The 22,464-nt window shown below is 41.8% G+C and overlaps 4 protein-coding genes across 10 annotated transcripts in view; 1 reads left to right on the top strand and 3 right to left on the bottom strand.

Moving 5' to 3' along the window:
• The window catches only part of LOC135334204 (uncharacterized), a gene marked incomplete in the record, with an annotated part of 688,739 nt that overhangs the window by 280,141 nt on the left and 386,134 nt on the right, over window positions 1-22,464 (bottom strand).
• The window catches only part of LOC135334400 (putative leucine-rich repeat-containing protein DDB_G0290503), a 65,027-nt gene that overhangs the window by 18,438 nt on the left and 24,125 nt on the right, over window positions 1-22,464 (bottom strand). The window lies entirely within an intron of this gene.
• LOC135335517 (aurora kinase A-like) lies at window positions 268-22,373 on the bottom strand. Of its 6 annotated transcripts, XM_064531067.1 has the most exons (12): window positions 8,596-8,725; window positions 8,149-8,223; window positions 8,016-8,063; window positions 7,835-7,882; window positions 7,657-7,722; window positions 4,506-5,372; window positions 3,114-3,257; window positions 2,101-2,169; window positions 2,002-2,043; window positions 1,872-1,913; window positions 564-1,493; window positions 268-385 (listed from the first exon to the last, which is right to left on the bottom strand). In XM_064531067.1, the coding sequence occupies exons 6-11, from the start codon at window positions 5,181-5,183 to the stop codon at window positions 663-665; spliced, it is 1,806 nt and encodes a 601-aa protein (XP_064387137.1). In that variant the 5' UTR covers window positions 5,184-5,372; window positions 7,657-7,722; window positions 7,835-7,882; window positions 8,016-8,063; window positions 8,149-8,223; window positions 8,596-8,725; the 3' UTR covers window positions 268-385; window positions 564-662. The 6 variants fall into 6 exon arrangements, with proteins under 6 accessions (XP_064387137.1, XP_064387142.1, XP_064387151.1 ...); XM_064531072.1 differs by having other exon boundaries at window positions 7,835-8,063; XM_064531081.1 differs by lacking the exon at window positions 8,596-8,725 and having other exon boundaries at window positions 8,149-8,472.
• LOC135337079 (uncharacterized) lies at window positions 9,741-12,742 on the top strand. The gene is made up of 5 exons (XM_064532981.1): window positions 9,741-9,950; window positions 10,207-10,286; window positions 10,397-10,522; window positions 12,299-12,374; window positions 12,422-12,742. Exons 1-4 carry the CDS (start codon window positions 9,850-9,852, stop codon window positions 12,349-12,351), a joined length of 360 nt encoding a protein of 119 aa, XP_064389051.1. The 5' UTR covers window positions 9,741-9,849; the 3' UTR covers window positions 12,352-12,374; window positions 12,422-12,742.

Genomic DNA, 22,464 nt, shown 5'->3' with positions numbered 1-22,464 from the left:
TGCTCTTCTGAAAAGGCTGCAATGGCATTCCAAGTAAGCAAAACTAGGCATAACTCGAGAACGAAGCATTATTTTGCAAATCCACGAATTAAAATCCAAGTAAACATGACTAGAAGCCTATAGAAACTCTTACTTGCACTTGATTCATCCTTGAGCAGCTGTAGCAGTCTACACAGACAGACACACAGACACACTACCGTATACCTCGCTTGCGCATGCGCACCGAGGCATAATCAGTAAAGGAACACAGTCACTATAATTAACACACACATTATGAAATAATTAACAACAATCTTGCACACCTCTAGCTGATCATACAAAATCACAGTCATTGCTGTCCCTGACTGAGATGCCTTGGAAGTGGTATGGGTGGAGTCGTGGGTATCTGAGTGAGAATTGGAGCACATGCACAGTCATATAATTATAAATACATGTTCACTTCATGTGCGTATTCAAGCTCCTGCCGCTGATAATAAGTTCAAATGCAAACCATAAATATTCCATTGCTACATGTATATACTAGCTTATAATTAACGAAAGTGCTATTCATATACGCAACTCACACATTTTCTTCGCATTTCAATAGTATCCACAAATGGTTTTGGGAACTGCTGTGCAAAGCGAATCAGAGTTGAGTTGAGCTCTTGAGATAATGGTCGCCTTTAAGGATCATCTTGAAGACAACGGCAGATTAATTGTCTCATTGGATCTTCTGGAGATAGTTTACTGATCCATTTCATTCGTTTCTGTATCTGAATTTCCTTTCGTTGAACGCCAGTGACTGTAAAAGGAACCTCATATGGCGTCGGGTATTTTTGAGTCAACACAAAGAGCATGATTACACCAAACGAGAATATATCCAGAGCATAGCCGTAGGTGGGGACTTCGGTTCGTGCCTCAGGGGGCATATAGTCAGGATTACCAGGAGCAGTGGTAAGTTTAGTACCACGAACTTGAATGATTTTTGAAACGCCCAGGTCAGCAATCTTAGCGTGGAAGCTCGTTGTGAGGAGAACATTTGGAGTGGTCAGATCCCGGTGAACAATACCTTGAGAATGAAGGTGGAGCAAGCCTTGGGAAACGTCTAGAAGAATCGAAATCTTCAACCACATTTCAATGTTGGGATAGCGATGTAAGCAGTCGTACAAATTCATGTACAAATGTTCCATAACTAGTGTGAGCTCTCTTCCGTAATCTCTCTGTGGCCCGTAGGACACACCCATGAACTGGACAATGTTGGGGTGGCGCATTCGACTCAACAGCACACACTCACGGCGAAACTTTTGGTAAGCAGCTCGTTTGTCTTCTAAACTTAGCTGCTCTACATTTCCATGACCAAGAAAAATGTCGTGAACTCGTTTAGCAATGCAGTTGATTCCATTCAGTTGAGTGGAGTGGATGGACCCATACGATCCAGATCCCTCTTGCTGCCCAAGGTAAAGGACTTGTGAGACACAGTAGGGAGCAAGTTCATCCTGCCTCTCGAGTCTAGCCTATGATGTGGATAAAAATTAACAGCATACATGCAGGCTATGGCACATACGCACGTAGTATAATGTATATAGCGGGGTATTATTTCGAGGGTATAAACTTTTGCGAAATAGCTATAGCAGTCTTTCTGCAGCATGCATGCATTCATGCGATATCAATTCGTGGGTATAAATGTTCGTGGTAGATGCGAACATTTAAACCTTCGTTATATACCTGCTATATATACGGTACTTATTGTCCATTAGCTATAATCATATTATATACATCAAAATTATGGCAGTAAACCTCCGAGGACGAGGGTGGTTTACATAATAATTATATGTGTATACTGACTGTGGTTGCTGTGGATATACATAAATTATTGATTCAGAAGCACTCACCTCCAAGCGTCCATTCGTTTCTTTCTGGTGCTCAATCTCAACCTAATTTTAATGATAATAATATGAGAATGAAAACTGTGAGTCTGCACAAACACCTCGAAAATATCACTGTATATGACACTTTACTTGCCTCCAATTGATGGATGTGTTGCTTTTGGCTTCTAACGTTACTCTGCAATTTAAATTGGAATGAGGCAAGGCGCTATAATTAATATTTTATTGGACTTACCGCTAGTCCTGATACGACACTTTGCCTATCAATAGCAGTTCTTTCTAGATAATCAATCTTTTCCCTATTCTGCAAAAAAAGAAATTAGTATAAGTTGAAGATACGTATACAGTAGAACTTCAGTTATATAATTATAATGGCCCTCCATTATCCGGAACCTCATATTAGCTTGGCAATAATTCAGAAAATGGGCATTGTCCCTTAAATGCGCATCATGCACATTGCAGCTGTTACTATTGAGACAGGACTGCTATCTTCAGGACCTGCTACACTAGGCATGCAGCTCCCAACAAAATTAAAATTTGCTTAGAAGTCGTATGTTTTTGTGTACAAATCAAATCAAAAAGCTTGGAAGCCTCTATCGGCGTCCTAGAATCGAAGTTAATGTATTGGTTTACGCCATAAGGCAATTCATTGCGCAATTACATAAGTACATATGTAACTATAGTCGCAATCTTTATGCACGCAATGCAATATTGCACTACGTTTATTCCGTTACCGGGACTTGTTTTTAGCATGTAAAAATTCAAGATCAGTTTAACGTCCCTTTCAGCTCTTAAGTCCAAAGGCTTATGCAGACACCTCCTCCTGGAGGGAGCCACTTATTCGGCCAAAGGTGAAATTTTGCAAGCTACATTTATATTTTTATAGCTAATAACTAGCCTTTGAACTATATACTACACTAAGAACGATTAGGCAAGAACTAAAAAAGATAAGTAGCTAACTGCACATAAACTAAAAACTGTGGGCGGGCAGGGCTGCATAATAATTAATTATTAGCTGATTAATTTTCATTTGAAGGTCCCAGTCCTTAATATAACTGAAGTGTACAATCCTTTGATGTCAGGCCACAATGAGCAATAATAATCTATACTTATATTGCATGGGGAGAGTATTTTAGATATAGAAAATACCTCAGTAATACATTTGTGCTCTGGCTGGGGGGGGGGGTATCTTCGGGTGAGTACGGTATATAGATACAAAAACATCCTAGGTTAAATCGATATTAATACCTGGTAGTTAGAAGCTTTCCACGAGGTTAATTCTTGATGCAGTGTTGCTAGTTGATGTGTTTTCTCTTCCATCATCTGTCTGTATACATCCATGTCCTCAATAGCAAGCTTGTTACTTATTGCTTCTGCTTTTGTTTGCTCAATCTGCATACGGAAAGAAGTATTAATTCATTATTAATGTATATACTCATTTATTGCTTTTTAATAAGTGCTGACATCAGCGTTTTACATTCAAATTGCACAGGAAGCGACTCATCACCGACTGTGCAGATATTTTTCCATATTGCACACCCGGAAGTATTATTGCACACTTGTTATTGCACACTAGGAAGTGATTCTTATTTGGAATAAAACGTTTTCAGCAGTGAGAGAACAAGAAAAACATAGTTTACACACTGTACTGATAATCATGCATTGCAATGTTTATCAGTCTCTTTTCTTGTTTTCTGGTGCTCTGTATCACTTCTGTGCTCTTTTTGCAGTGAAGCTGAGGGTCAGGAGGTTGTCAGTGTTCATATTTAACGCATCAAACAGGCATCAGTGTTGGAAGTGGGTGCTTTGAGCGGAGTATTGCACATGTAGAAGTGTACTGCACCACCATATAAGCCTGTTCAGGCTTGTATAAAGTCGTTTTGGCTTCAAAAACGGTTGTCACACTTTTCTTCAGTTATAGCGGTGCATGTTTCCTCTTCTGATACACTGGAGCATGATAGAAAGCAAGCACATGCTGTTTATCCTTCAGAACTATCCATTTTCAAACGGGTTGCTGGTTGTCAACGTTTTTCTTGTCTTTTTTCTTGTCTTTTCTCTACAAAATCTTTAAGTAGCCTTCTGCAAGCTCTCTTGGTGTTCTAGAGTCTTATTTCTTTGTCTTTCTAGCTGTTTTCTTTCTCTTAAACTCGTCTTCAACTGGGAGAAATCAATTTTGTTGCTACGCATTCTTCTGGTTGATAAAGCAACCGCATGTTGCGCATGCGCAGATTCAACCTGCATTTTGGTTGCCAAGCAATAAATGCATTATCCCATGGATACTGATGATTATCACTCGTCTGTGCCTAGTAACTGTCACTCGTGCCTTGCAGGCACTCGTGCAGTTACTGGCACAGACTCGTGATAATCTTCAGTATCCATAGGATAATATCATAGTACATGTATACCAAATACATACATTATATACATGTACCGTATAACGGGCGCTGTTTTCGTGGGTTAGCAATCCCACACAAAAATTAATTCCACAAAAATAACTATAGTTCGTGCACAGATAAAGGCGTGGCCTGGTTGTGCTTCCGGTAAGCAGTTAACCCACGAAATTTGAAATGCTTTTAGAGGCATTCCTCCACGAAATTTAAGTGCCTCAAAAATGTCGCGCCATATATGGTATTTTTATACCTGATCCTGATAGTCCATTTCCATGGTTTTAATGAGCTCTTGACAACGCTGAAGCTCCTGCTGTGTCTTCAGTAGTATAGCATTGGCCTCCTCTACTTCGGCTTTGAAACTGTCCGCCTGTTTCTTGTGCTGCTTCACTTGAGCCATCGTTACCATGACCTCATTGTGAAGACGTTCTGTGTCAGCGACGGACACCTCCAGCCTCTGGTGAGCATCTTGTAGTTCGGTTGCTGTTCGGTCATAATTTTGTTTTGTATGGGACAACTCTTGTTCTTTGGCTGCAAGATCTTGTGCCAATGATGCACCATGGTTTTTCTCACGAGTCCATTGATCATCTACAAAAACCTTTTCATTGGCCAATATTTCGAGATTTTTCAGTTTACTATCTCTATCTTGTGTGACACTTTCGAGTTGTTCATTTAAGCTAATATTCATTGCAGCGGCCATCTGAACTTTGTCTTGGGTTTTAGCAGCTTCATCCGTTAGTGCATCGGCTTCTTGTACTAGCTCAGCTTCTCTACGTTCATAGGTTGCTTCAGCTGTTTGCAGTTGTCGCTGTAACTTATACGATTCTGTTCTGAAGTGCTCCATCTGAGCCATTAATTGAATTTTTTCTTCTCTAATTCTCTTGATTTCCTGGAGATTTGTAGCTAGTGTTCGATCAACAGTTAGTGTCATTTGATTTGCTATTTGTTGTTTTTCAGTGACAGTTACTGCAAGTTTGTCTATCACAGCTTGTTTTTCTTGTTTCTCTGTTTCAGCTTCTGCCTTACAGTCTCTGATTTGATCAGACAGTGCATCCTTTGTACCGACAGCTTGTGCTCGAGCAGCACGTTCTTTTTCAAAGTCATGTTGGTATTGAAATGCCTGCATTTAAGAAATTTTAGTAGCAGTAGTACAACGATTATAAGTCTATAAACTCTTGAGATTGGATGGACTTGTAATTATCAACCATACATTTCGAGTTGTATACATACATGCAAGAGTAGATACTCTTATCTACTCTTGTTACATGTACCTCCCTGACGCATTTGTACACACTTGTTTAATTATGCTTACAATGAACCATGTATACACATAGACAACGTCCATTGACTGTGCACAGCGCCAAGCAACTTGCAAAACACAGTACATGTGGATATCTGCGCCTGTACTGTTTGTATTAACCTCGTGCAGTTGTATATGTATTGCGCCCTCGGGGAATACACATAGAACTTCCCTCGGTACTACAAATCCAATACACCCTTTAATATCCATGGTACAACTATTACATGTACATATAATATGTGTTGCTTTACAGTAGAACCTCGCTAACCCGAATGTCATTAATCGATCATGAATATCATTAACGAAGTCACTTGAGTACACGATATTATTGTGGGCAGTGCTAGCTAGAATAGTTTTTTATCTCAACTTTCTCTCCAATATAGCATCCATGTCCAAAGACGCCAAGACATGTCCATGCATGTAATCCTAAGTTGCCCATGAGTATGTACAATTATAGTATTATCCCAGGATGTCCCAGCACCATGCACTCCCATAAGTATCTAACACTATATATACACAGCCCAGGATCAACCCGGGGTGACCAGGCGTATATAGCTATAGGTGCTTGTCCAAGTATCCTGGGAGTACTAAGTATATCGCGCTACCATCCTAGGAAAAATTGTTACTGTGACTGTGCTTTTGTCATCGAGTTAATGTTTATCAATATGCGTATATACAATGCATGCATGCATGATCAACCCGGGATGACCAGGTGCATAGCCACATGCTTGTCCAAGTATCCCAGGAGTACTAAGTATCACGTTACCATCCCAGGATCAACCCGGGATGATCAGGCGTATAGCCACATGCTTGTCCAAGTATCCCGGGAGTACTAAGTACCGCGCTACCATCCCAGGTTCAACCCGGGATGACCAGGTGCATAGCTATAAGTGCTTGTCCAAGTATCCCAGGAGTACTAAGTATCACGCTACCATCCTAGGATCAACCCGGGATGATCAGGCGTATAGCTATAGGTGCATGCTTGTCCAAGTATCCCGGGAGTACTAGATACCTTGCTACCATCCTAGGATCAACCCGGGATGACCAGGTGCATAGCGTGTCCAAGTATCCCGGGAGTACTAAGTATCCGCTACCATCCCAGGATCAACCCGGGATGACCAGGTGCATAGCTATAGGTGCGTGTCCAAGTATCCCGGGAGTACTAAGTATCGCGCTACCATCCCAGGATCAACCCGGGATGACCAGGTGCATAGCCACATGCTTGTCCAAGTATCCCGGGAGTACTAAGTATCACGTTACCATCCCAGGATCAACCCGGGATGATCAGGCGTATAGCCACATGCTTGTCCAAGTATCCCGGGAGTACTAAGTACCGCGCTACCATCCCAGGTTCAACCCAGGATGACCAGGTGCATAGCTATAAGTGCTTGTCCAAGTATCCCAGGAGTACTAAGTATCACGCTACCATCCTAGGATCAACCCGGGATGACCAGGTGCATAGCTATAGGTGCGTGTCCAAGTATCCCGGGAGTACTAGATACCTTGCTACCATCCTAGGATCAACCCGGGATGACCAGGTGCATAGCGTGTCCAAGTATCCCGGGAGTACTAAGTATTGCGCTACCATCCCAGGATCAACCCGGGATGACCAGGCGTATAGCCACATGTTTGTCCAAGTATCCCGGGAGTACTAAGTATTGCGCTACCATCCCAGGATCAACCCGGGATGACCAGGCGTATAGCCACATGTTTGTCCAAGTATCCCGAGAGTATACTAAGTATCGCGCTACCATCCCAGGATCAACCCGGGATGCCCAGGTGCATAGCAATAGGTGCGTGTCCAAGTATCCCGGGAGTACTAAGTATCGCGCTACCATCCCAGGATCAACCCGGGATGACCAGGTGCATAGCTATATAGGTGCGTGTCCAAGTATCCCGGGAGTACTAAGTATCGCGCTACCATCCCAGGATCAACCCGGGATGATCAGGCATATAGCCACGTGCTTGTCCAAGTCTCCCGGGATGCTCCTGGTATAATTAATGTGGTATTGTGCAAGCACAATAATTTATTACAAGAATCAACATAATTATACGTATATACAACTATAACAGACTATCAACACAACAATTGAGATAAATGTACTTGCAGACTGAAAGTGGGTAGATGTTGCTGCACAGTCAAAGCTCATGGCAAGATGTCCCAGTGGCACTATTATAGAGAAAGTGCACATGCACGCAATAAGATGATCATTATTATCGTGACATGTCATGTTTAACTGGAATGTATCATTTTGTAAACGTGAACTGTTTTAGATTATTACCTCTATCTGTCGGGAGTTGTTGGTGTCTCTTGTTCTTGTTCCTGTGACCTATATTCACACATGCACGCATTGCATAGAATAATGACTATACACATAAAACTGGGACATTAAAAATGCCCTATATTAAATTGCTGGTAAAATTGCTGTAACATTATAATCTTGCAGTTATAATTATACATACCTCATTGGATGCTTTGTGGGTGTGCCTATTGAGCTGGCTGAGATCTTCCTATTATAATAATTATATTGCTTAACGTTGCTGCATCCTCAAAGTGAAGGGTTAGTACTGTAACATTTATATACGACGCCTATACCTTTTTCTTGGACTTTTCCTGGGCGTCCGGTTACCCGCATCACTTGATGCCTCCCCTCTCTTCATTTCATTACCACTATAGTTATACAAGTGTATGATTAGTAGCTAGGTCAAAAGTTGTATTGCGGCTATAGGTTATCTACTAAGACATTCCACCAGAACAGAACCATAATTAGCACAGGCACACATTATATCGTTCCAACACTATATACAGTACGACATTTTCGAGGGGCTTACGTTGATTTCGTGCATGGATTAGCAATCCAACATGAAAATTAACTCCACGGAAATTGTTTGGTTAAAGACGTGGCTTCCGGCAAGCAGTCATTCCACAAACATTGTGCAACAAAATGCTTTTAGAGGCCATTCCACCAAATAGAAGTGCCTCGAAAATTTCGTTGTATGTACAGTATATACATACATATCTGCACTGTAAAAAGAAACTTACGATGTTATTTCTTCCTCTTGAAGACTTTCGCATATCTACTGAGGGACACTTGGAATGACAGAAGCTTTGAAGCCAGTTCTTCTCTTTTCTCTACCTCTTGCAGATCTGGTAGAGCGATCTTCACGAACTTGTATTTCTGTATATATATAGACATAAATTAGTTGATCCTGCAATCACCACAAATTTTATACACTTACAAAACTTGTGCCTCGCTTGGATTTTGCATAGAAACATACAGATACTGGTAGAGAGGTATCGCCTGGATCGCAGACGTTTGGAAGATGCTCATTTTCAGTATGCTGCTTTACGGATAACCTCCTGGTATCCTGAAGCAATGAATATTGATACACTGCCACTTCATGGTGACACCAAAGACACACTGACTCATGTTGTCGCCACTTACCATGGACTATTTATGGCACACTATGCAAGTTAGTATCCGTAGACATTACTGATTCACATGCTGAAGCACATTTTACTGATAATTTATAGCTGGCAATGTATAAGCACAACATCATGGTCCACTGCATGTGGCACAATAATACCATAATTATCGCATTAACAATGTATGTAATATTATAGGGCACAGATGTGACAAAGAAGGCTGTGGATTTGTGTTAGTTATGGATGGCAACATGAAAAACCACCGAGATGTCTGCCTGGCAAAAGAGGCTGGATATGCAGAATTTAGTGGTCTTTCAGGAAGAATAAAAACTGGTTGCCCAAATACGCCTCTTCTGAAATCAAGATTTTGTTCAGACCACGACAATACAGCATTTCATCCCGTAGGTGAAATCACTGATCCAGTTTTGGAGTCTGTTGAACGTGACTAACAAGTTGCCTACATAACTGACAAAAAAACTACTCGGCAAACAACTTTTTATCAGGCAAGCATTGTCTTTTTAGTAATGCGTATACATACGCACGCACACGCATGAACAGCCTCGCGCAGAGTTGTATTTTAAGTACAATTTTAGGAGAGTATATAATTATACTTGCTAGATAGTAAATACGAGTATAATTATAATAGCAAGAGTATTATAATAGAGAAGAGAGTATCGAACGTATACTATAGGCACACTGCATTCATGTACATCAGATGCATGCATGCACTGTTAATTGTTCTCCTGTGTGATATACAGGTCACAAGAATTGGATACACTACATCAATCACCACATGGTAGCCTACTTCTTGCATTCCAAGTACGCTGGTTTCTGAGTATGAAAACGGAGTCGAGCGTGAAGTAGTGGAGGATGTATCCACAAGTGGTGGTGAAACAATTCACATGCTCTCATCAACTCCCAAAAATACCACGTGTGGATTCTCAGACAGGTTTTGGACCTTCTCGTACAAGGTATATACATGTGTGCATTCATGTTCCTGCCTGCCTGCCTACTTGTCTTTATAATCATACAAGTTCCTATATATTGGCGTATAAAAAGAGAAAGGGCACAAACTAAAGTGGGCGGTGGTAAAGTGCTTTTAATAATAGTTTTTGTGTGCAGTATACACTGGTCTGTGGCTTTAGTTTTTGCGAGCATGTATAGGGTTGATAGTCAGTTGCATATAATTATGCTCTCTCTCTTTTATAGAATTTACACTTCATGCAGAGACATAGATGAAACAGTCACTGAAAAGCTCACATGCAACACAAAAAAGGACAAATTCAAGCTGAACTATTGTACTGCAGGTATAACTGACCAATAACGTTGTGGTACATAAATGTACAGTCATGAATATCATTGCAAATGCAAGCTAATATAATTAGCACCTTAAAAATAAAATTACACATTTCTGCAGGCATTTTAGCAGGAGTATGGCCGTGTGGTACAGTGACTATGGTTGGGGAGCTCTTTGGAAGCGAGTCACTATCTCAAGTATACGGATTTCTCTTCTCTTACATGCATCAAAATGAAGACAGTGTCAGTAAGTGCATGTCATATTTGCATGGATAACGATGTCACAGTGTTGATTATCACTTATTATCATGCATTTAGCTGAAATAATTAGTACACTAAACACGGTATACACTCTCGCTAATCCGGCTCTCTGAAGTATACCGTCACCCTGTCGTTTCGTTTGGCTATAGCTTGATCTTTACTGCATACTCGGAATAGCAAGAGTCTATATAATTATACTGCATGTACTTGCTTCATTTTCATTCATAATTATACAATATGCAGGTATTCTTTGTTATGATGATGGGTGTCCTGTGTATAGGCCATCCTGGGTTGATCCTGGGATGGTAGCGCGATACTTAGTACTCCCAGGATACTTGGACAAGCACCTATAGCTATGCACCTGGTCATCCCGGGTTGATCCTAGGATGGTAGCGTGATACTTAGTACTCGGGATACTTGGACAAGCACCTATAGCTATATGCACCTGGTCATCCCGGGTTGATCCTAGGATGGTAGCGCGGTACTTAGTACTCCCGGGATACTTGGACAAGCACCTATAGCTATACGCCTGATCATCCCAGGTTAATCCTGGGATGTTAGCGCGATACTTAGTACTCCCGGGATACTTGGACAAGCACCTATAGCTATATGCACCTGGTCATCCCAGGTTGATCCTGGGATGGTAGCACGATACTTAGTACTCCCGGGATACTTGGACAAGCATGTGGCTATACGCCTGATCATACCGGGTTGATCCTGGGATGGTAGCACGATACTTAGTACTCCCGGGATACTTGGACTAGCACCTATATAGCTACATCCCGGGTTGATCCTAGGATGGTATAGCGAGGTACTTAGTACTCCCGGGATACTTGGACAAGCATGTGGCTATATACCTGATCATCCCGGGTTGATCCTGGGATGGTAGCGCGATACTTAGTACTCCCGGGATACTTGGACAAGCACCTATAGCTATGCACCTGATCATCCCGGGTTGATCCTGGGATGGTAGCGCGATACTTAGTACTCCCGGGATACTTGGACAAGCACCTATAGCTATACGCCTGGTCATCCCGGGTTGATCCTGGGATGGTAGCGCGATACTTAGTACTCCCGGGATACTTGGACAAGCATGTGGCTATACGCCTGGTCATCCTGGGTTGATCCTGGGATGGTAGCGTGATACTTAGTACTCCCGGGATACTTGGACAAGCACCTATAGCTATGCGCCTGGTCATCCCGGGTTGATCCTGGGATGGTAGCAAGGTATCTAGTACTCCCGGGATACTTGGACAAGCATGCACCTATAGCTATGCACCTGGTAATCCCGGGTTGATCCTGGGATGGTAGCGTGATACTTAGTACTCTCGGGATACTTGGACAAGCATGTGGCTGTACGCTTGGTCATCCCAGGTTGATCCTGGGATGGGGATACTTGGACAAGCATGTGCCTATATGCGCCATGCGCCTGGTAATCCCGGGTCGATCCTGGGATGGTATAGCGTTATGCCTTCATGCTTTGGTGGTCTAGTGGTCTGTCTATACATGCATGCATGTGTGCACTATGTACAACATTTAGGAACTAGGGACTTAGTGGACATGTCTCGGCGTCTCTGGCCAACCCTCATTAAGGTAGACTATAGTTTCATCATTAATATGGTGGATCAAGTGAAGAGTGTGAGCTAGAGAACTTGGTGCTGCCATCATCAGCTCGTCGACAATGACACTATAACCGGTTTAATACGAGAAATTTAATATGTATAGATTTACACGTATTTAGAATGTTTACTTCTCTGTACAGGAGCAATGGCTAATATCCAGCTATCCCAACAGTGCTCCTCTTGGCTATACTAACGGACGAGACTGGACAGTTTGGGGTAAGGGTTTAACCGTCTCAAAGTTTGATATTGTCTTATACTCACAGGACTGGAGTATGACCTGCTCGTTCGAGCGTTGCTGGGTACCTCAGAGGCATCAAGACAATCTACGTTTTCTCAAGCAAAATTTAATTGAGTTACGAGTTGGGGCCTAGAATCAGAGAAGTCCAGCAGCCTGCTAAATTTTTTTGAAATGTAATTTGAAGGCATTCAATCATCCTGAAGTTGCCCTGGGTCACTGTAATTGTGCTGCAGCACAACTGGCAACTCCCCAGGCCCTTGTGAAGAAGCTCCCTATGTGCATCTTTTGTGTACTCACTCTGTGCATTTTCTGTGTACAAATTTCGATTATAAATATTTTTGCCGAACACAAATACAATGAAAATTTGACGCATGTGCAGACAACTAGTACCAGGCCTAGTTGTTCGCCTAACCGTTATAAAAGCGAAAACTCGGCCTGAGATTGAGGCTACATACATGCACATGGTCTGTACCTCCAGCCCACATCTAATTTTATTCATGGCTAACAGTTTACACAACTACAAGTGTTAGTGACGAATTCAGTCCGAGATGTAGAATGGAATGTGCGTGGGAGTCGCATACTCCTCTTCATACACCTGTTCTGGTCATGCACAGTAAAGCTCAATTAATAGTTAGCTCTATATAAGGCACATCAAGACAGTACAATCTGGGTAAGCTTAGCTAGCTAGCTAGCTAGGCCCTCCCTGAAGGAGGTTGGGAATCAAGCCTATCCACAGTTTTGTTCTGGCCTGTTACGCAATAGTATCATGAATATCATTCGTAGGTGTTGGCCACGCCTCTCAGCCAATTCAACGTGTGCAAAATTCACACGTGGTAAAGTTGAGTGTGTGTGATCAATCCACTTGAGATACTGCAATCTGATTGGAGCTGGTGGAATTCCACCAGCAGAACAAAACTGTGGATAGGCTTGATTCCTGACCTCCTTCCGGGCAACGGTAGAGGGCGGCGGCGCCCGACTAAGGTAGCCAGTACATTATAGCATGTAGGAGTGGTCGGAAACGTTGAGTGGTGATCAAAAAATATCTAGAGGTGGTTAGTAAACGACCACTGTAGGCAGAACCCTGCATGCCGGTCCACGACAGACAGACAGACAAAATTGCAATGTTAATCACTAGGTGGAGACTCTCGCCCCAATAAATGCATGTAACTTACATCTCCAACGGTTGGTAGACCAGTTGACTGCTGTTTGGCCTAGACTTGTATCTGTAACTGTCCATAAACTTCTTTTTGATGTTCAAGTTCAGATTGGAGGTATCGAGCACATTGTTGTTGGTCAGTCAGCTGTGTCTTGAGGAAATCATTCTCCTGTTGTTAATTTCCACCGCAACCTTCGCTTTACGTCTCGTTTGTTCAGGGGAAGATCCTTGATCTATTGTTTCTTCAATATAGCCATCGCGTTGTTTGCGTTCTTTCTTTAGCTCAGTTTGATACTTCAATTCCAACTTTCTTGCTCGTTCACGCGTTCAGCAGTTAGCTGTTTCTGGTTGCTCACAGCAACTTTTTTTTTGTAATGATTTTGAACTTTAATTAACTCTTCTTTATGCCTATTTGCTTGTTTCTCCAATTCTCTCGTCATAGCTTCTTGAGTGTTTCTTTGCTCATTTTCAAGTTTTATTTTCTCATCTTCAAAAACCTCTCTCTTCTTTTCCCATTGTTGAGCACAATCATTGATACTTCTTTGGTTTGCATTTCAGTCTGATAAGCGTCAGTCACTTTTTTCAATGTATCGTTGAGTTCATAGAATTTTATCTCCGAAAGCTTTTGATTTTCATCTCGTTCGTTCATCTTAGCCTGAAGTTCTTGCCTCTTGGCTGAGAATTCTTTCCGAAGGACTTTAAGCTGGTCTTTTAATTTGTTATTGTCAGCGATTTGCTTTAGTAGTGGAGTAGCATCGGTCCCTCTTGCCCTTCGTGCAGCACGTTCCATTCTTTCATGCGATTCACTAATTTCACTAGTCTGAGTGGAGTATCTAGCACCTGTAGTGACGTTCTCCTCCTCCTCTTCTGATAAGGGAGAGCTGGTACGTTCCACCGGGTACTGCAAGAGAAATATATGAACAGTATTCACGTGTACGTGCATGTACCTATAACCAAGGGCGTATACAGAGAAGAGGGCATGAAACTCACTATGTACCGTACGTACTCATCCAACTTCGTATCAGAGGCTGGATATACTAAAAATAGAATCCAGTATACGGACGTGAATAAGTGGGCGGTGTTATTTACGGAGTTATAACTATGGGCGTGTACATCAGAGCTGCCTTTGCTAGCTAGCTAAACAGTGCAGTATTTAGAGAAGTGTCATGCATGACCAGTCATAGTCCAAGACAACCCCTTCGAGCGGGAAATTAAGTGCTGGTAAGAAGTACCAGAGACTCAGAAAGACATGTATACTGGTTTATTGTACCTAGATTTCATCTTCTTGACGCTGCAACTGTTGAATGGTTTGCCTTTGCCTTTGATACTGCTAGTACGAGCCATACTGCTGCTGAGAACTATGCTGCAATCAAGATAGCTATACCCGCAGATATAAAAAAGTTATCTTGATTTACCTTGTGCGGTCAAAGGTTACGTGTGGGGTGGGGTTTTTTGTGGGCAGTTCTAAAAATAGCTCAATACGAAGTTGGATGATTCTGAGAATAGTACATGCACCTCTTCTCTGTATACGCCCTTGCTATAACATAGGAATTAAGCATATAAAACTGTAAACAGTGTAAATCTACGTTACATTACAATTATATACACATGACAAAATGCATATAACATTGCAGTGTCCCCTTACCTTTGATTTGACAGGAGTCTCATCAAGTGCATCTGCTAGTAGTTCAGGGGATTTGGAGGATGATTCAAGAAAGGGGGGCTCATCAGTTCGCTTCTCAAGGGTCCAGTCGGAGAGTGGATATTTGCTTCACTGTCTGGGGTGAAGCACGAATCGGCAACTTCTGCTGCTCCACCTCCAGTATTTCCATATGAGGACTATGTTGCTAATTGTGGGGGTGAGGAATGAGATTGAGTCACGGCTAACACATCTTGGGCATCTTGTTGGCTGTTAACCGAGGACCGGATAAAAACCTTCCTCCAGTGTGTGGATGCTTTGCGTTGTTTTTCTGGGTTGCTGAAGCTGGTTTCACTCTGGGTGCTGTCCTTCCTCTGTCCTCCACAATGAAGCTTTGCTAGCATCCCCGGCATGTGCACCGATTGGAGGCATGTCAGTCGACTGCTTTTTACCACAATTTTTATCCAAAGCCTTCTGCTTATCCTTCTGTTTGTCCTTCTTCTCCTTCTTAGGAGGCTTGACCTTTTTGCCACCAGCCATATATTGACCTGTCTGTAAAGTTGAACACGATAATAGTCACTATTATATATGTAGTTGAACTATACATCCCAATATCACATTAAACGTTTTTAGCTGACTGTTCAGCTACATTTAAATTAGGTTAGCCTTGGTTAGAACTTGTCCATATATTTATGACTACCGTATTTAATTTAAGGCGACCCTCCATCTTAGGCAATTTTCTGACTTCTACTATAGTTTGATAATTACCGTATTACTAGAATGTTTTGCGAGAATCAAACATTTGCGAATTTTGCGAGAGTTGATCAATTCCCAACAATAAAATCCGCACAACCTAAATTATTACTAGTAAATACACACGATCCTTGCCAGAACGCAATAGTTAGATCGTCAAATTTTCTGCTGATTTGGCTCGTTCGCAAAGGTTTTTCACCCGCAAAATAGTCGGTATTCTTTTTTAAGTAACGTCCTAAATAGAGGTTAACAGTCTAGGATAAAAAATTGGGGGGGGGGGGGGGAGATTTGGGCGCGCGCAAGCGCATTGCAAGATGTTTAGCTTCGCCCACTTTTGTTGATTACATTACGCACACGTCACAGTACATCTACCTTATATTTAACTACAGTGTAATGTGATGTTATTATTCTACAACATTTGGGGGGGGAAAGGTTCACCCCTACCCCCCCCCCCCACTAGATGAAACCCTGGCTAAACTACAAGCCGCTAGTATTTCAAACGGCCTATAATAAAGACTAGTAGAGTTACCTCGACCTACCTCCAATTTGCGAACCTCTAGTATTATGACTTCAACCATAGATAGAACAGTAAGAGGGATTGGAAACGACCGGGCCGCCCTGTGTAAAAGGTTGAAACACTCCGCATTATTATTTCGCGCTCGCAAATATTTTCGTGGTTGATCGTTCTGTGTTGTATTTTAACTGTTTCTAGCTCTCCTATCCACTAGCGATCACTCAGGGGCTGGGAGGTACTCTAGAGAAGTAAGTTTATACCACTGACAAGCTCTGAGTCCGTTGTCTTTACTCTGTTGTCTTTACTCTGCTTGAATCACTCTATGTCAACTTTTCTCTTTCCCTGCTGTGGAGTCAAAACAGCAAAGTACATTGCTTGACTTGGTTATTATGTATCTAAGTGCTACATAGAATGGCTTCATGCTACGGTAAGCTATACTGTTCATAAACGTTTGCAGTATAGTCCTTCAAACTGATTTAGTATACTTTTAGTATACTTTTAGACACACCACGGGCCTTGACCTCTCACGACTTCATAGTAAGGGCTATTCCTTCTTTTATAGCATTTATTTGTTTAGTGATAGTGGCTGAGTGGCTTAGTCGACTTTTTAGAGCTACATTCTCCTTACTTTTTAGAAAAATCAACATTAAAAGTGATCAATTTCACTGTTTCTATGCACAGCACATTGTAGAGCAGTCAAGACAGGTAATGAGCATGCTGACTATCACCCTATAACGCGGAGTGTTTCACGCAAACATTTTCGTTTCCAATCCCTCCTACTGTTCTATCTATGCTTCAACATACCGTGCGACACTTTTAAAGCCAGAGGTCGTTTCTTTTGGAGGTTGAAAAATTATGTTAAGTCATGGTGTCGCATATTTAGAGGGTCGCATCTAATTGGGTTATTCTACTGTCCTCGATTATAGACCGCTTAAATTAAATTGTTTCTTGCAGCCTGGAATCGAGGCTGTGGTTTGATCTCTATTTAGGACGCGACATAAAAAAATAATTGTGAACGCTGCAGTCGCTATTTTTAGAGGTCAGAAAATTGGAAAAGATCGAGGGTGTCGCATATTTGGAGGGTCGCTTTAAATCGAATAAGTACGGTAGTCAATTTCCATAATCAGCGACCTCTGTCATACCTCCTTATGCCTACGCCTGCCCTCCATTTAACACGATACAACAGATCAACAATATACAGATCGAGGCCATATCAAGCTAACACACAGTTAAGAATGTAGGTTTATGTAACAGACATTTTCATTAGCATAATTATATAATCTAGCTTACATGATTCTAGCATGCAGCTAACAGCAGAAATTCTTGTCCTGGCACATACACTAGACAGTAGATTACTTCTTGTACATAAGCTGACACAATGGTACAACCCTTGCCACTGAATTTATACAGACACAGTCGAGTTGCCGTCATTGACTAGGGAAACTCCCAGGGGAGTTTCTTGACATCACTACAAAGTTCATGAAATCTTGGTCAGTAATTAAGCTTCAATTCTAGGCCGCAAGAAAAAAAGAAGGCTTGGAATCGAGGCTACATTTTACTTCAGTCTATTGTCGATGTCATCGCTTGAAGGAGAATGTTTACACAAAAATTACTCATTGGATTGTCAGACAAACACCATGCAGAGTATCAAGAATGAAAGTTCAGGCCGTCTTTCTTCCATTCTTTTGATCAATTTCTGCCGTTTGAAGAGCTCACACTCTCCCCTGGCATGCACAGCATCGGGAACATGATCACAGGAGGGTTCTGGAAAATTTTGTGTCGCAACATACAAAGCTATAACACCAAACGAGAAAATATCGAGGCTTTTGTCATAATGGCGAAGCCTCTGGTGACATGTAGTACTGATTACCAGGTACTTTAGACATTAAGTATCGAGACGTACGGAATGATAGGTTTGCTCTCTAAGTACTGCCCTAGATCAGTGTGCAGCCATGCTGCATGCACTCCATTAAAAGAGTCATCATCTTTTCTGCGATGTATACCAATAATCTGACGATAATTATTCGAATGATTTGTTCGACTTACATGTGAAAGCACACACTCATTATTAAACAAATTTCTGATGATAAAACTTTTTCCCTTGATCGTCAACAGGTTTGATCATATCCACCACGACCTAGAATAATGTCCCAGAGCCTTTTTGCAATACAACTTGTACGGTCCTAGTTAACAAGTTATACCGACCTAATAGTTTTCTGTTAGGCCACTCCAAGTGACACTCTGGTTTCTGGTCCTGAAGTTTTTCTAATTGCATGCGGGCGGGCGGCTTTTCTCATTATGTCATTATCAATTTCACCTTATGAATCTCATTATTTTGCAAATGAATATCATTATCACACTATTTTGTACCACATGGACCATTCTGCGCATGCGTAGGAGATAGAAATCCAAGAATAAAATCTGATGCGGGCGGTGGACCAGAAACCAGAGTATCACTTGGAGTGGCCTTAGCATCTTTTTACTGCTCAATCGATCTACGTACAACAACTGGCATTGTATATTAAAACATGACTGACACGTATATACATCACTGTCACATCACAAAAAGGGGCGACGACAGTACTGTACTGTATACTGCGCATATATAACGGGAAAATTTGGCAAATGTTATAATTTCGTTATGGTGAACAAATCTAAACTATAGCTACCATGCAAATTAAATGTTACGTCTTTTGTAAGACCTCGATCGATTTAAAGCGACACTTTTTAATAATTACGAAGCCAGAGGTCGCTTCTTTTGGAGGTTAAAAAAGTCCTGGTGTCGCTTATTTAGGGGGTTGCATCTAATTGGAGGTAAGATTTACAGAGTCTACTTGCCTCGATTTCAGGCCGCTTAAAAACACTGATTTTCCAGTGGACTATGGAATGTTATCAGTGACAATAATACCAACCAGAAAACCTAACCCTAAATATGCTAACACTGCAAAAAGGGCACTGAATTCGCTGAATTTGCAGAATCAGACCCCACAAAAACATACCCTCCATAAAATCATACCCAAAAGTTTAACAGAGAAAATACAACATGCACAAACATCATTACCCTCGAGGAAATCATATCTGTGCACAAAACAGACCCCTCCAGAAACAATACCAAAATCATAACCTCCAAATCGTTATACTACCACCCCCTAGTCTTGCAAACCATGCCCCTTCACAGAAAGAAGGAGTTGTTCTCTGTGCCAGATTGTAGATTCTGAAACGTCATCGTCCAACCATTCATATCTTAAAACCACACTCACATATTGGTGTGTTGCTAGCTAAATTCCACAGGTAAAATTCCACTGGGACAACTCCAGACCCTTCTTTCCATTAAGGGGCGTGGCTTACAAGACTAGGAGGGAGGTGGTGCGATGTTTGGAGGGTATAATTTTGTGCGCGCAAGGTTATGATTTTGTGCACAGGTACATCTCAATGATCTTCTCGAGGGTCTGTTTTCGTGTGTACATGGGTATGATTTTCTGGAGGGTACGTTTTTGCATGTGGGGGGTCTAATTCTGTAACATCAAATTCAGTGTCCTTGTTGCAGTTTCGGGTTGCAGTTTCGGGTAGAATTTTCTGGTGGGTATTATTGTCACTGATAACTGATAACATTCCATAGTGGACTACAATCGAGGCTAGGGAGTGGCTACATTTACCTCTATTTAGAACGTGACATTAAAAAATAATTGTCAACGCAGCTGTCGCTATTTTTAGAGGTCAGAAAATTGCTAAAGCTCCTGGGTGTCGCATATTTGGAGGGTCGCCTTAAATCGAGGTCTAGCCATGCCTGAGACATGCACAAAATTAAAACACGTTTTTATTTATTTAATCTTTGCTTTCCCCTTTCCCTTGAGCCTTCAGGCTCCATTGCTTTGTTTAGTTGCTGCAGATACATTGGATTCAGAGTTGGATTACCAGATAAAATGGGTGGGGCTAGTGCCAACCTGATAAAAAAAAATGAGGGTGATTTTTAGATGGGCGTGCCCGTCCCCAGCCATAAAAGGTGTGTAAAACGCCAGTGGCTCTTAGTCTACAACCACACAAAAAAACAACGGTGTGGTTAAATTACATGACTGTATTGCGCAAGCAATATGTGGTAAAAATTATGTTGTAGCCCGCCTGCTTTAGACATGCAGAAAAAATTGACAGGGGGGGCAAGATCAACATTTCAGAAAAATGGGGGGGGGGGCATCATATGCGATATACGACAGTCCAAACACAAACATTTCCTGGGGGCACATGCAGACGATAATCGCCTCGCCCCCCTCCCATTTTTCTGCAATATTGATTTTGCTCGCTTTTATTCGACAACAAAGATCTAACATCAAAATCTACCATTGTTAAAACTAATAACTTATTGTGTGAAGGCTATCCATGCTGTAAACGCAGTGCTATGATCCAGGTAAGCAGACTCACACGTTACAAACAGACAAACCACTATACCTGTGGCCGCCCACGCGCGACTCAGTAATTATGTAAAACCTCTAAATGCTGCTCAAATTATTAAAATGCGTTATCAAGCCACATGCACTTAGAATTATGCAAACAAGAAAAGTGGGACGATAGTGAATCCGCAATATAATTATTCCCTCATCTGCTCCTGGTACCGTATACAGTAGACTCTCGCTATTCCGGCTCTCTGAAGTACGGCCACCTCGATATACCGGCCATTTGGCTTGGCACGGAATGCTAGCTATAATTATGTTTACTGCAAAACTCACCCTGAAGTATGGCCACTCGCTATTCCGTTTACCGGCCAGTGCTGGCTGTCCCAAATAAGGTTTTCAATGTAATTTTATACGTATATTACGGCCGGATATGACATTTTGGGTGTGGTTTAGCAAATAAAATTGGATTACACTTAAATAGAGAACAGAATGATTCATTATCCTTCATTATTCTCGAGACAAGAACCGCAAAAGTAGTCATTAGATTCGAGGTAAGGTCGTTTTTAAGCCGCGGCTATTTCCTGAGCTACAGCCACCTCGCTATTCCGGCCAAGCTGCATGGTCCCAAGGGTGACCGGATTAATGAGAGTCTACTATAGTGGGTAATTTTCGGCGGGGTTCGTGGTTGAGCAATATTATTTTACGTGGAGCACGGTTGCTTCATTCGTGGGTAAAATCAAATATTTGTGGCCAGAGTTTTCAGTGACCATGAATATTTTCCTCACAAAGATTACCCGCTATACGGATATATTGTGTGTGCATGTAGTTGCTTACTGTACATTATTATTGCTACATACATGTACACGTCTACACAACACTAAAATTCAATTAACATGTACACGTATAATTACGCACTGTCTTAAAAAACAATACACAAAGCGTACGATCACTGATCAACTTACATCTTCATGCAGACTCATCAGTTGGTGATAGGCTCCGAGACACGTGCTGTTCGGTCATAAGCTGTCCATATACTGCTCCTTCTGGTGATCAAGTTCTTGGATATCACGAACACGTTGTTGCTGTACTGCTAGCTCAGTCTTGAGGTGATCTTTCTCCTGATCAATGTCTGCTATCATCTGATGTGGTTGGCCTATTTCATCTTCATGCTTTCCTTGTTCTGGGGATGTGCTTGGTGAGCCGGCCGTGCTTTATTATTTCCCCAACAAGATCGTCTTCATTTTGGTATTTTAACTCCAACGTCCTTACTTGTTTGCATAGAGGAGCTACCTCTTTTTTTGTGTTTCTGAGTCTTCTTGGCTATATATAGCCTTTATGTGATCATCTCGAATTTGATTTAATTTCTGTTCATATTCGTCTTTGAGCTGATGATTGAGAGCTGCTTTTTGGATATCCTCATCACGTCTCTTTTCATATTCATCTCGGATTTCTTTCTCTAGTTCTTCTCTACTTGGATGATCACTTCTAGGCTTCTTCTTAGTCATCACTAGCCTCAAATCCAGGCCGATTAAAATTAATCGGCCTGGTCTCGAGGCTAAGTCATCACAGGAGATGAGGAAAAAATCGGAATCGTGTCACCCTGCCCCTTCATTCAAGC

The sequence above is a fragment of the Halichondria panicea genome, chromosome 1, assembly GCF_963675165.1.
Source record: "Halichondria panicea chromosome 1, odHalPani1.1, whole genome shotgun sequence".
Taxonomy (NCBI): Eukaryota; Metazoa; Porifera; class Demospongiae; order Suberitida; family Halichondriidae; genus Halichondria; species Halichondria panicea.
The sequence above is the reverse complement of the archived record's forward strand: the minus strand, read 5'-3'. Positions and strand labels throughout refer to the sequence as shown.

Excerpts from the sequence above, each read along its gene's own strand:
- LOC135335517 (XM_064531044.1), bottom strand. The coding sequence starts at position 8,628 with ATGCGAAAGTCTTCAAGAGGAAGAAATAACATC. Across the intron at positions 3,258-4,505 it reads AAATGGACTATCAGGATCAG|ATTGAGCAAACAAAAGCAGA; the intron begins GTATAAAAATAC and ends TTCCGTATGCAG. Across the intron at positions 2,170-3,113 it reads GGAAAGCTTCTAACTACCAG|AATAGGGAAAAGATTGATTA; the intron begins GTATTAATATCG and ends CTTTTTTTGCAG.
- LOC135337079 (XM_064532981.1), top strand. The coding sequence starts at position 9,850 with ATGTATCCACAAGTGGTGGTGAAACAATTCACATGCTCTCATCAACTC. Across the intron at positions 9,951-10,206 it reads TTTGGACCTTCTCGTACAAG|AGACATAGATGAAACAGTCA; the intron begins GTATATACATGT and ends CACTTCATGCAG. Across the intron at positions 10,287-10,396 it reads GCTGAACTATTGTACTGCAG|GCATTTTAGCAGGAGTATGG; the intron begins GTATAACTGACC and ends ACATTTCTGCAG.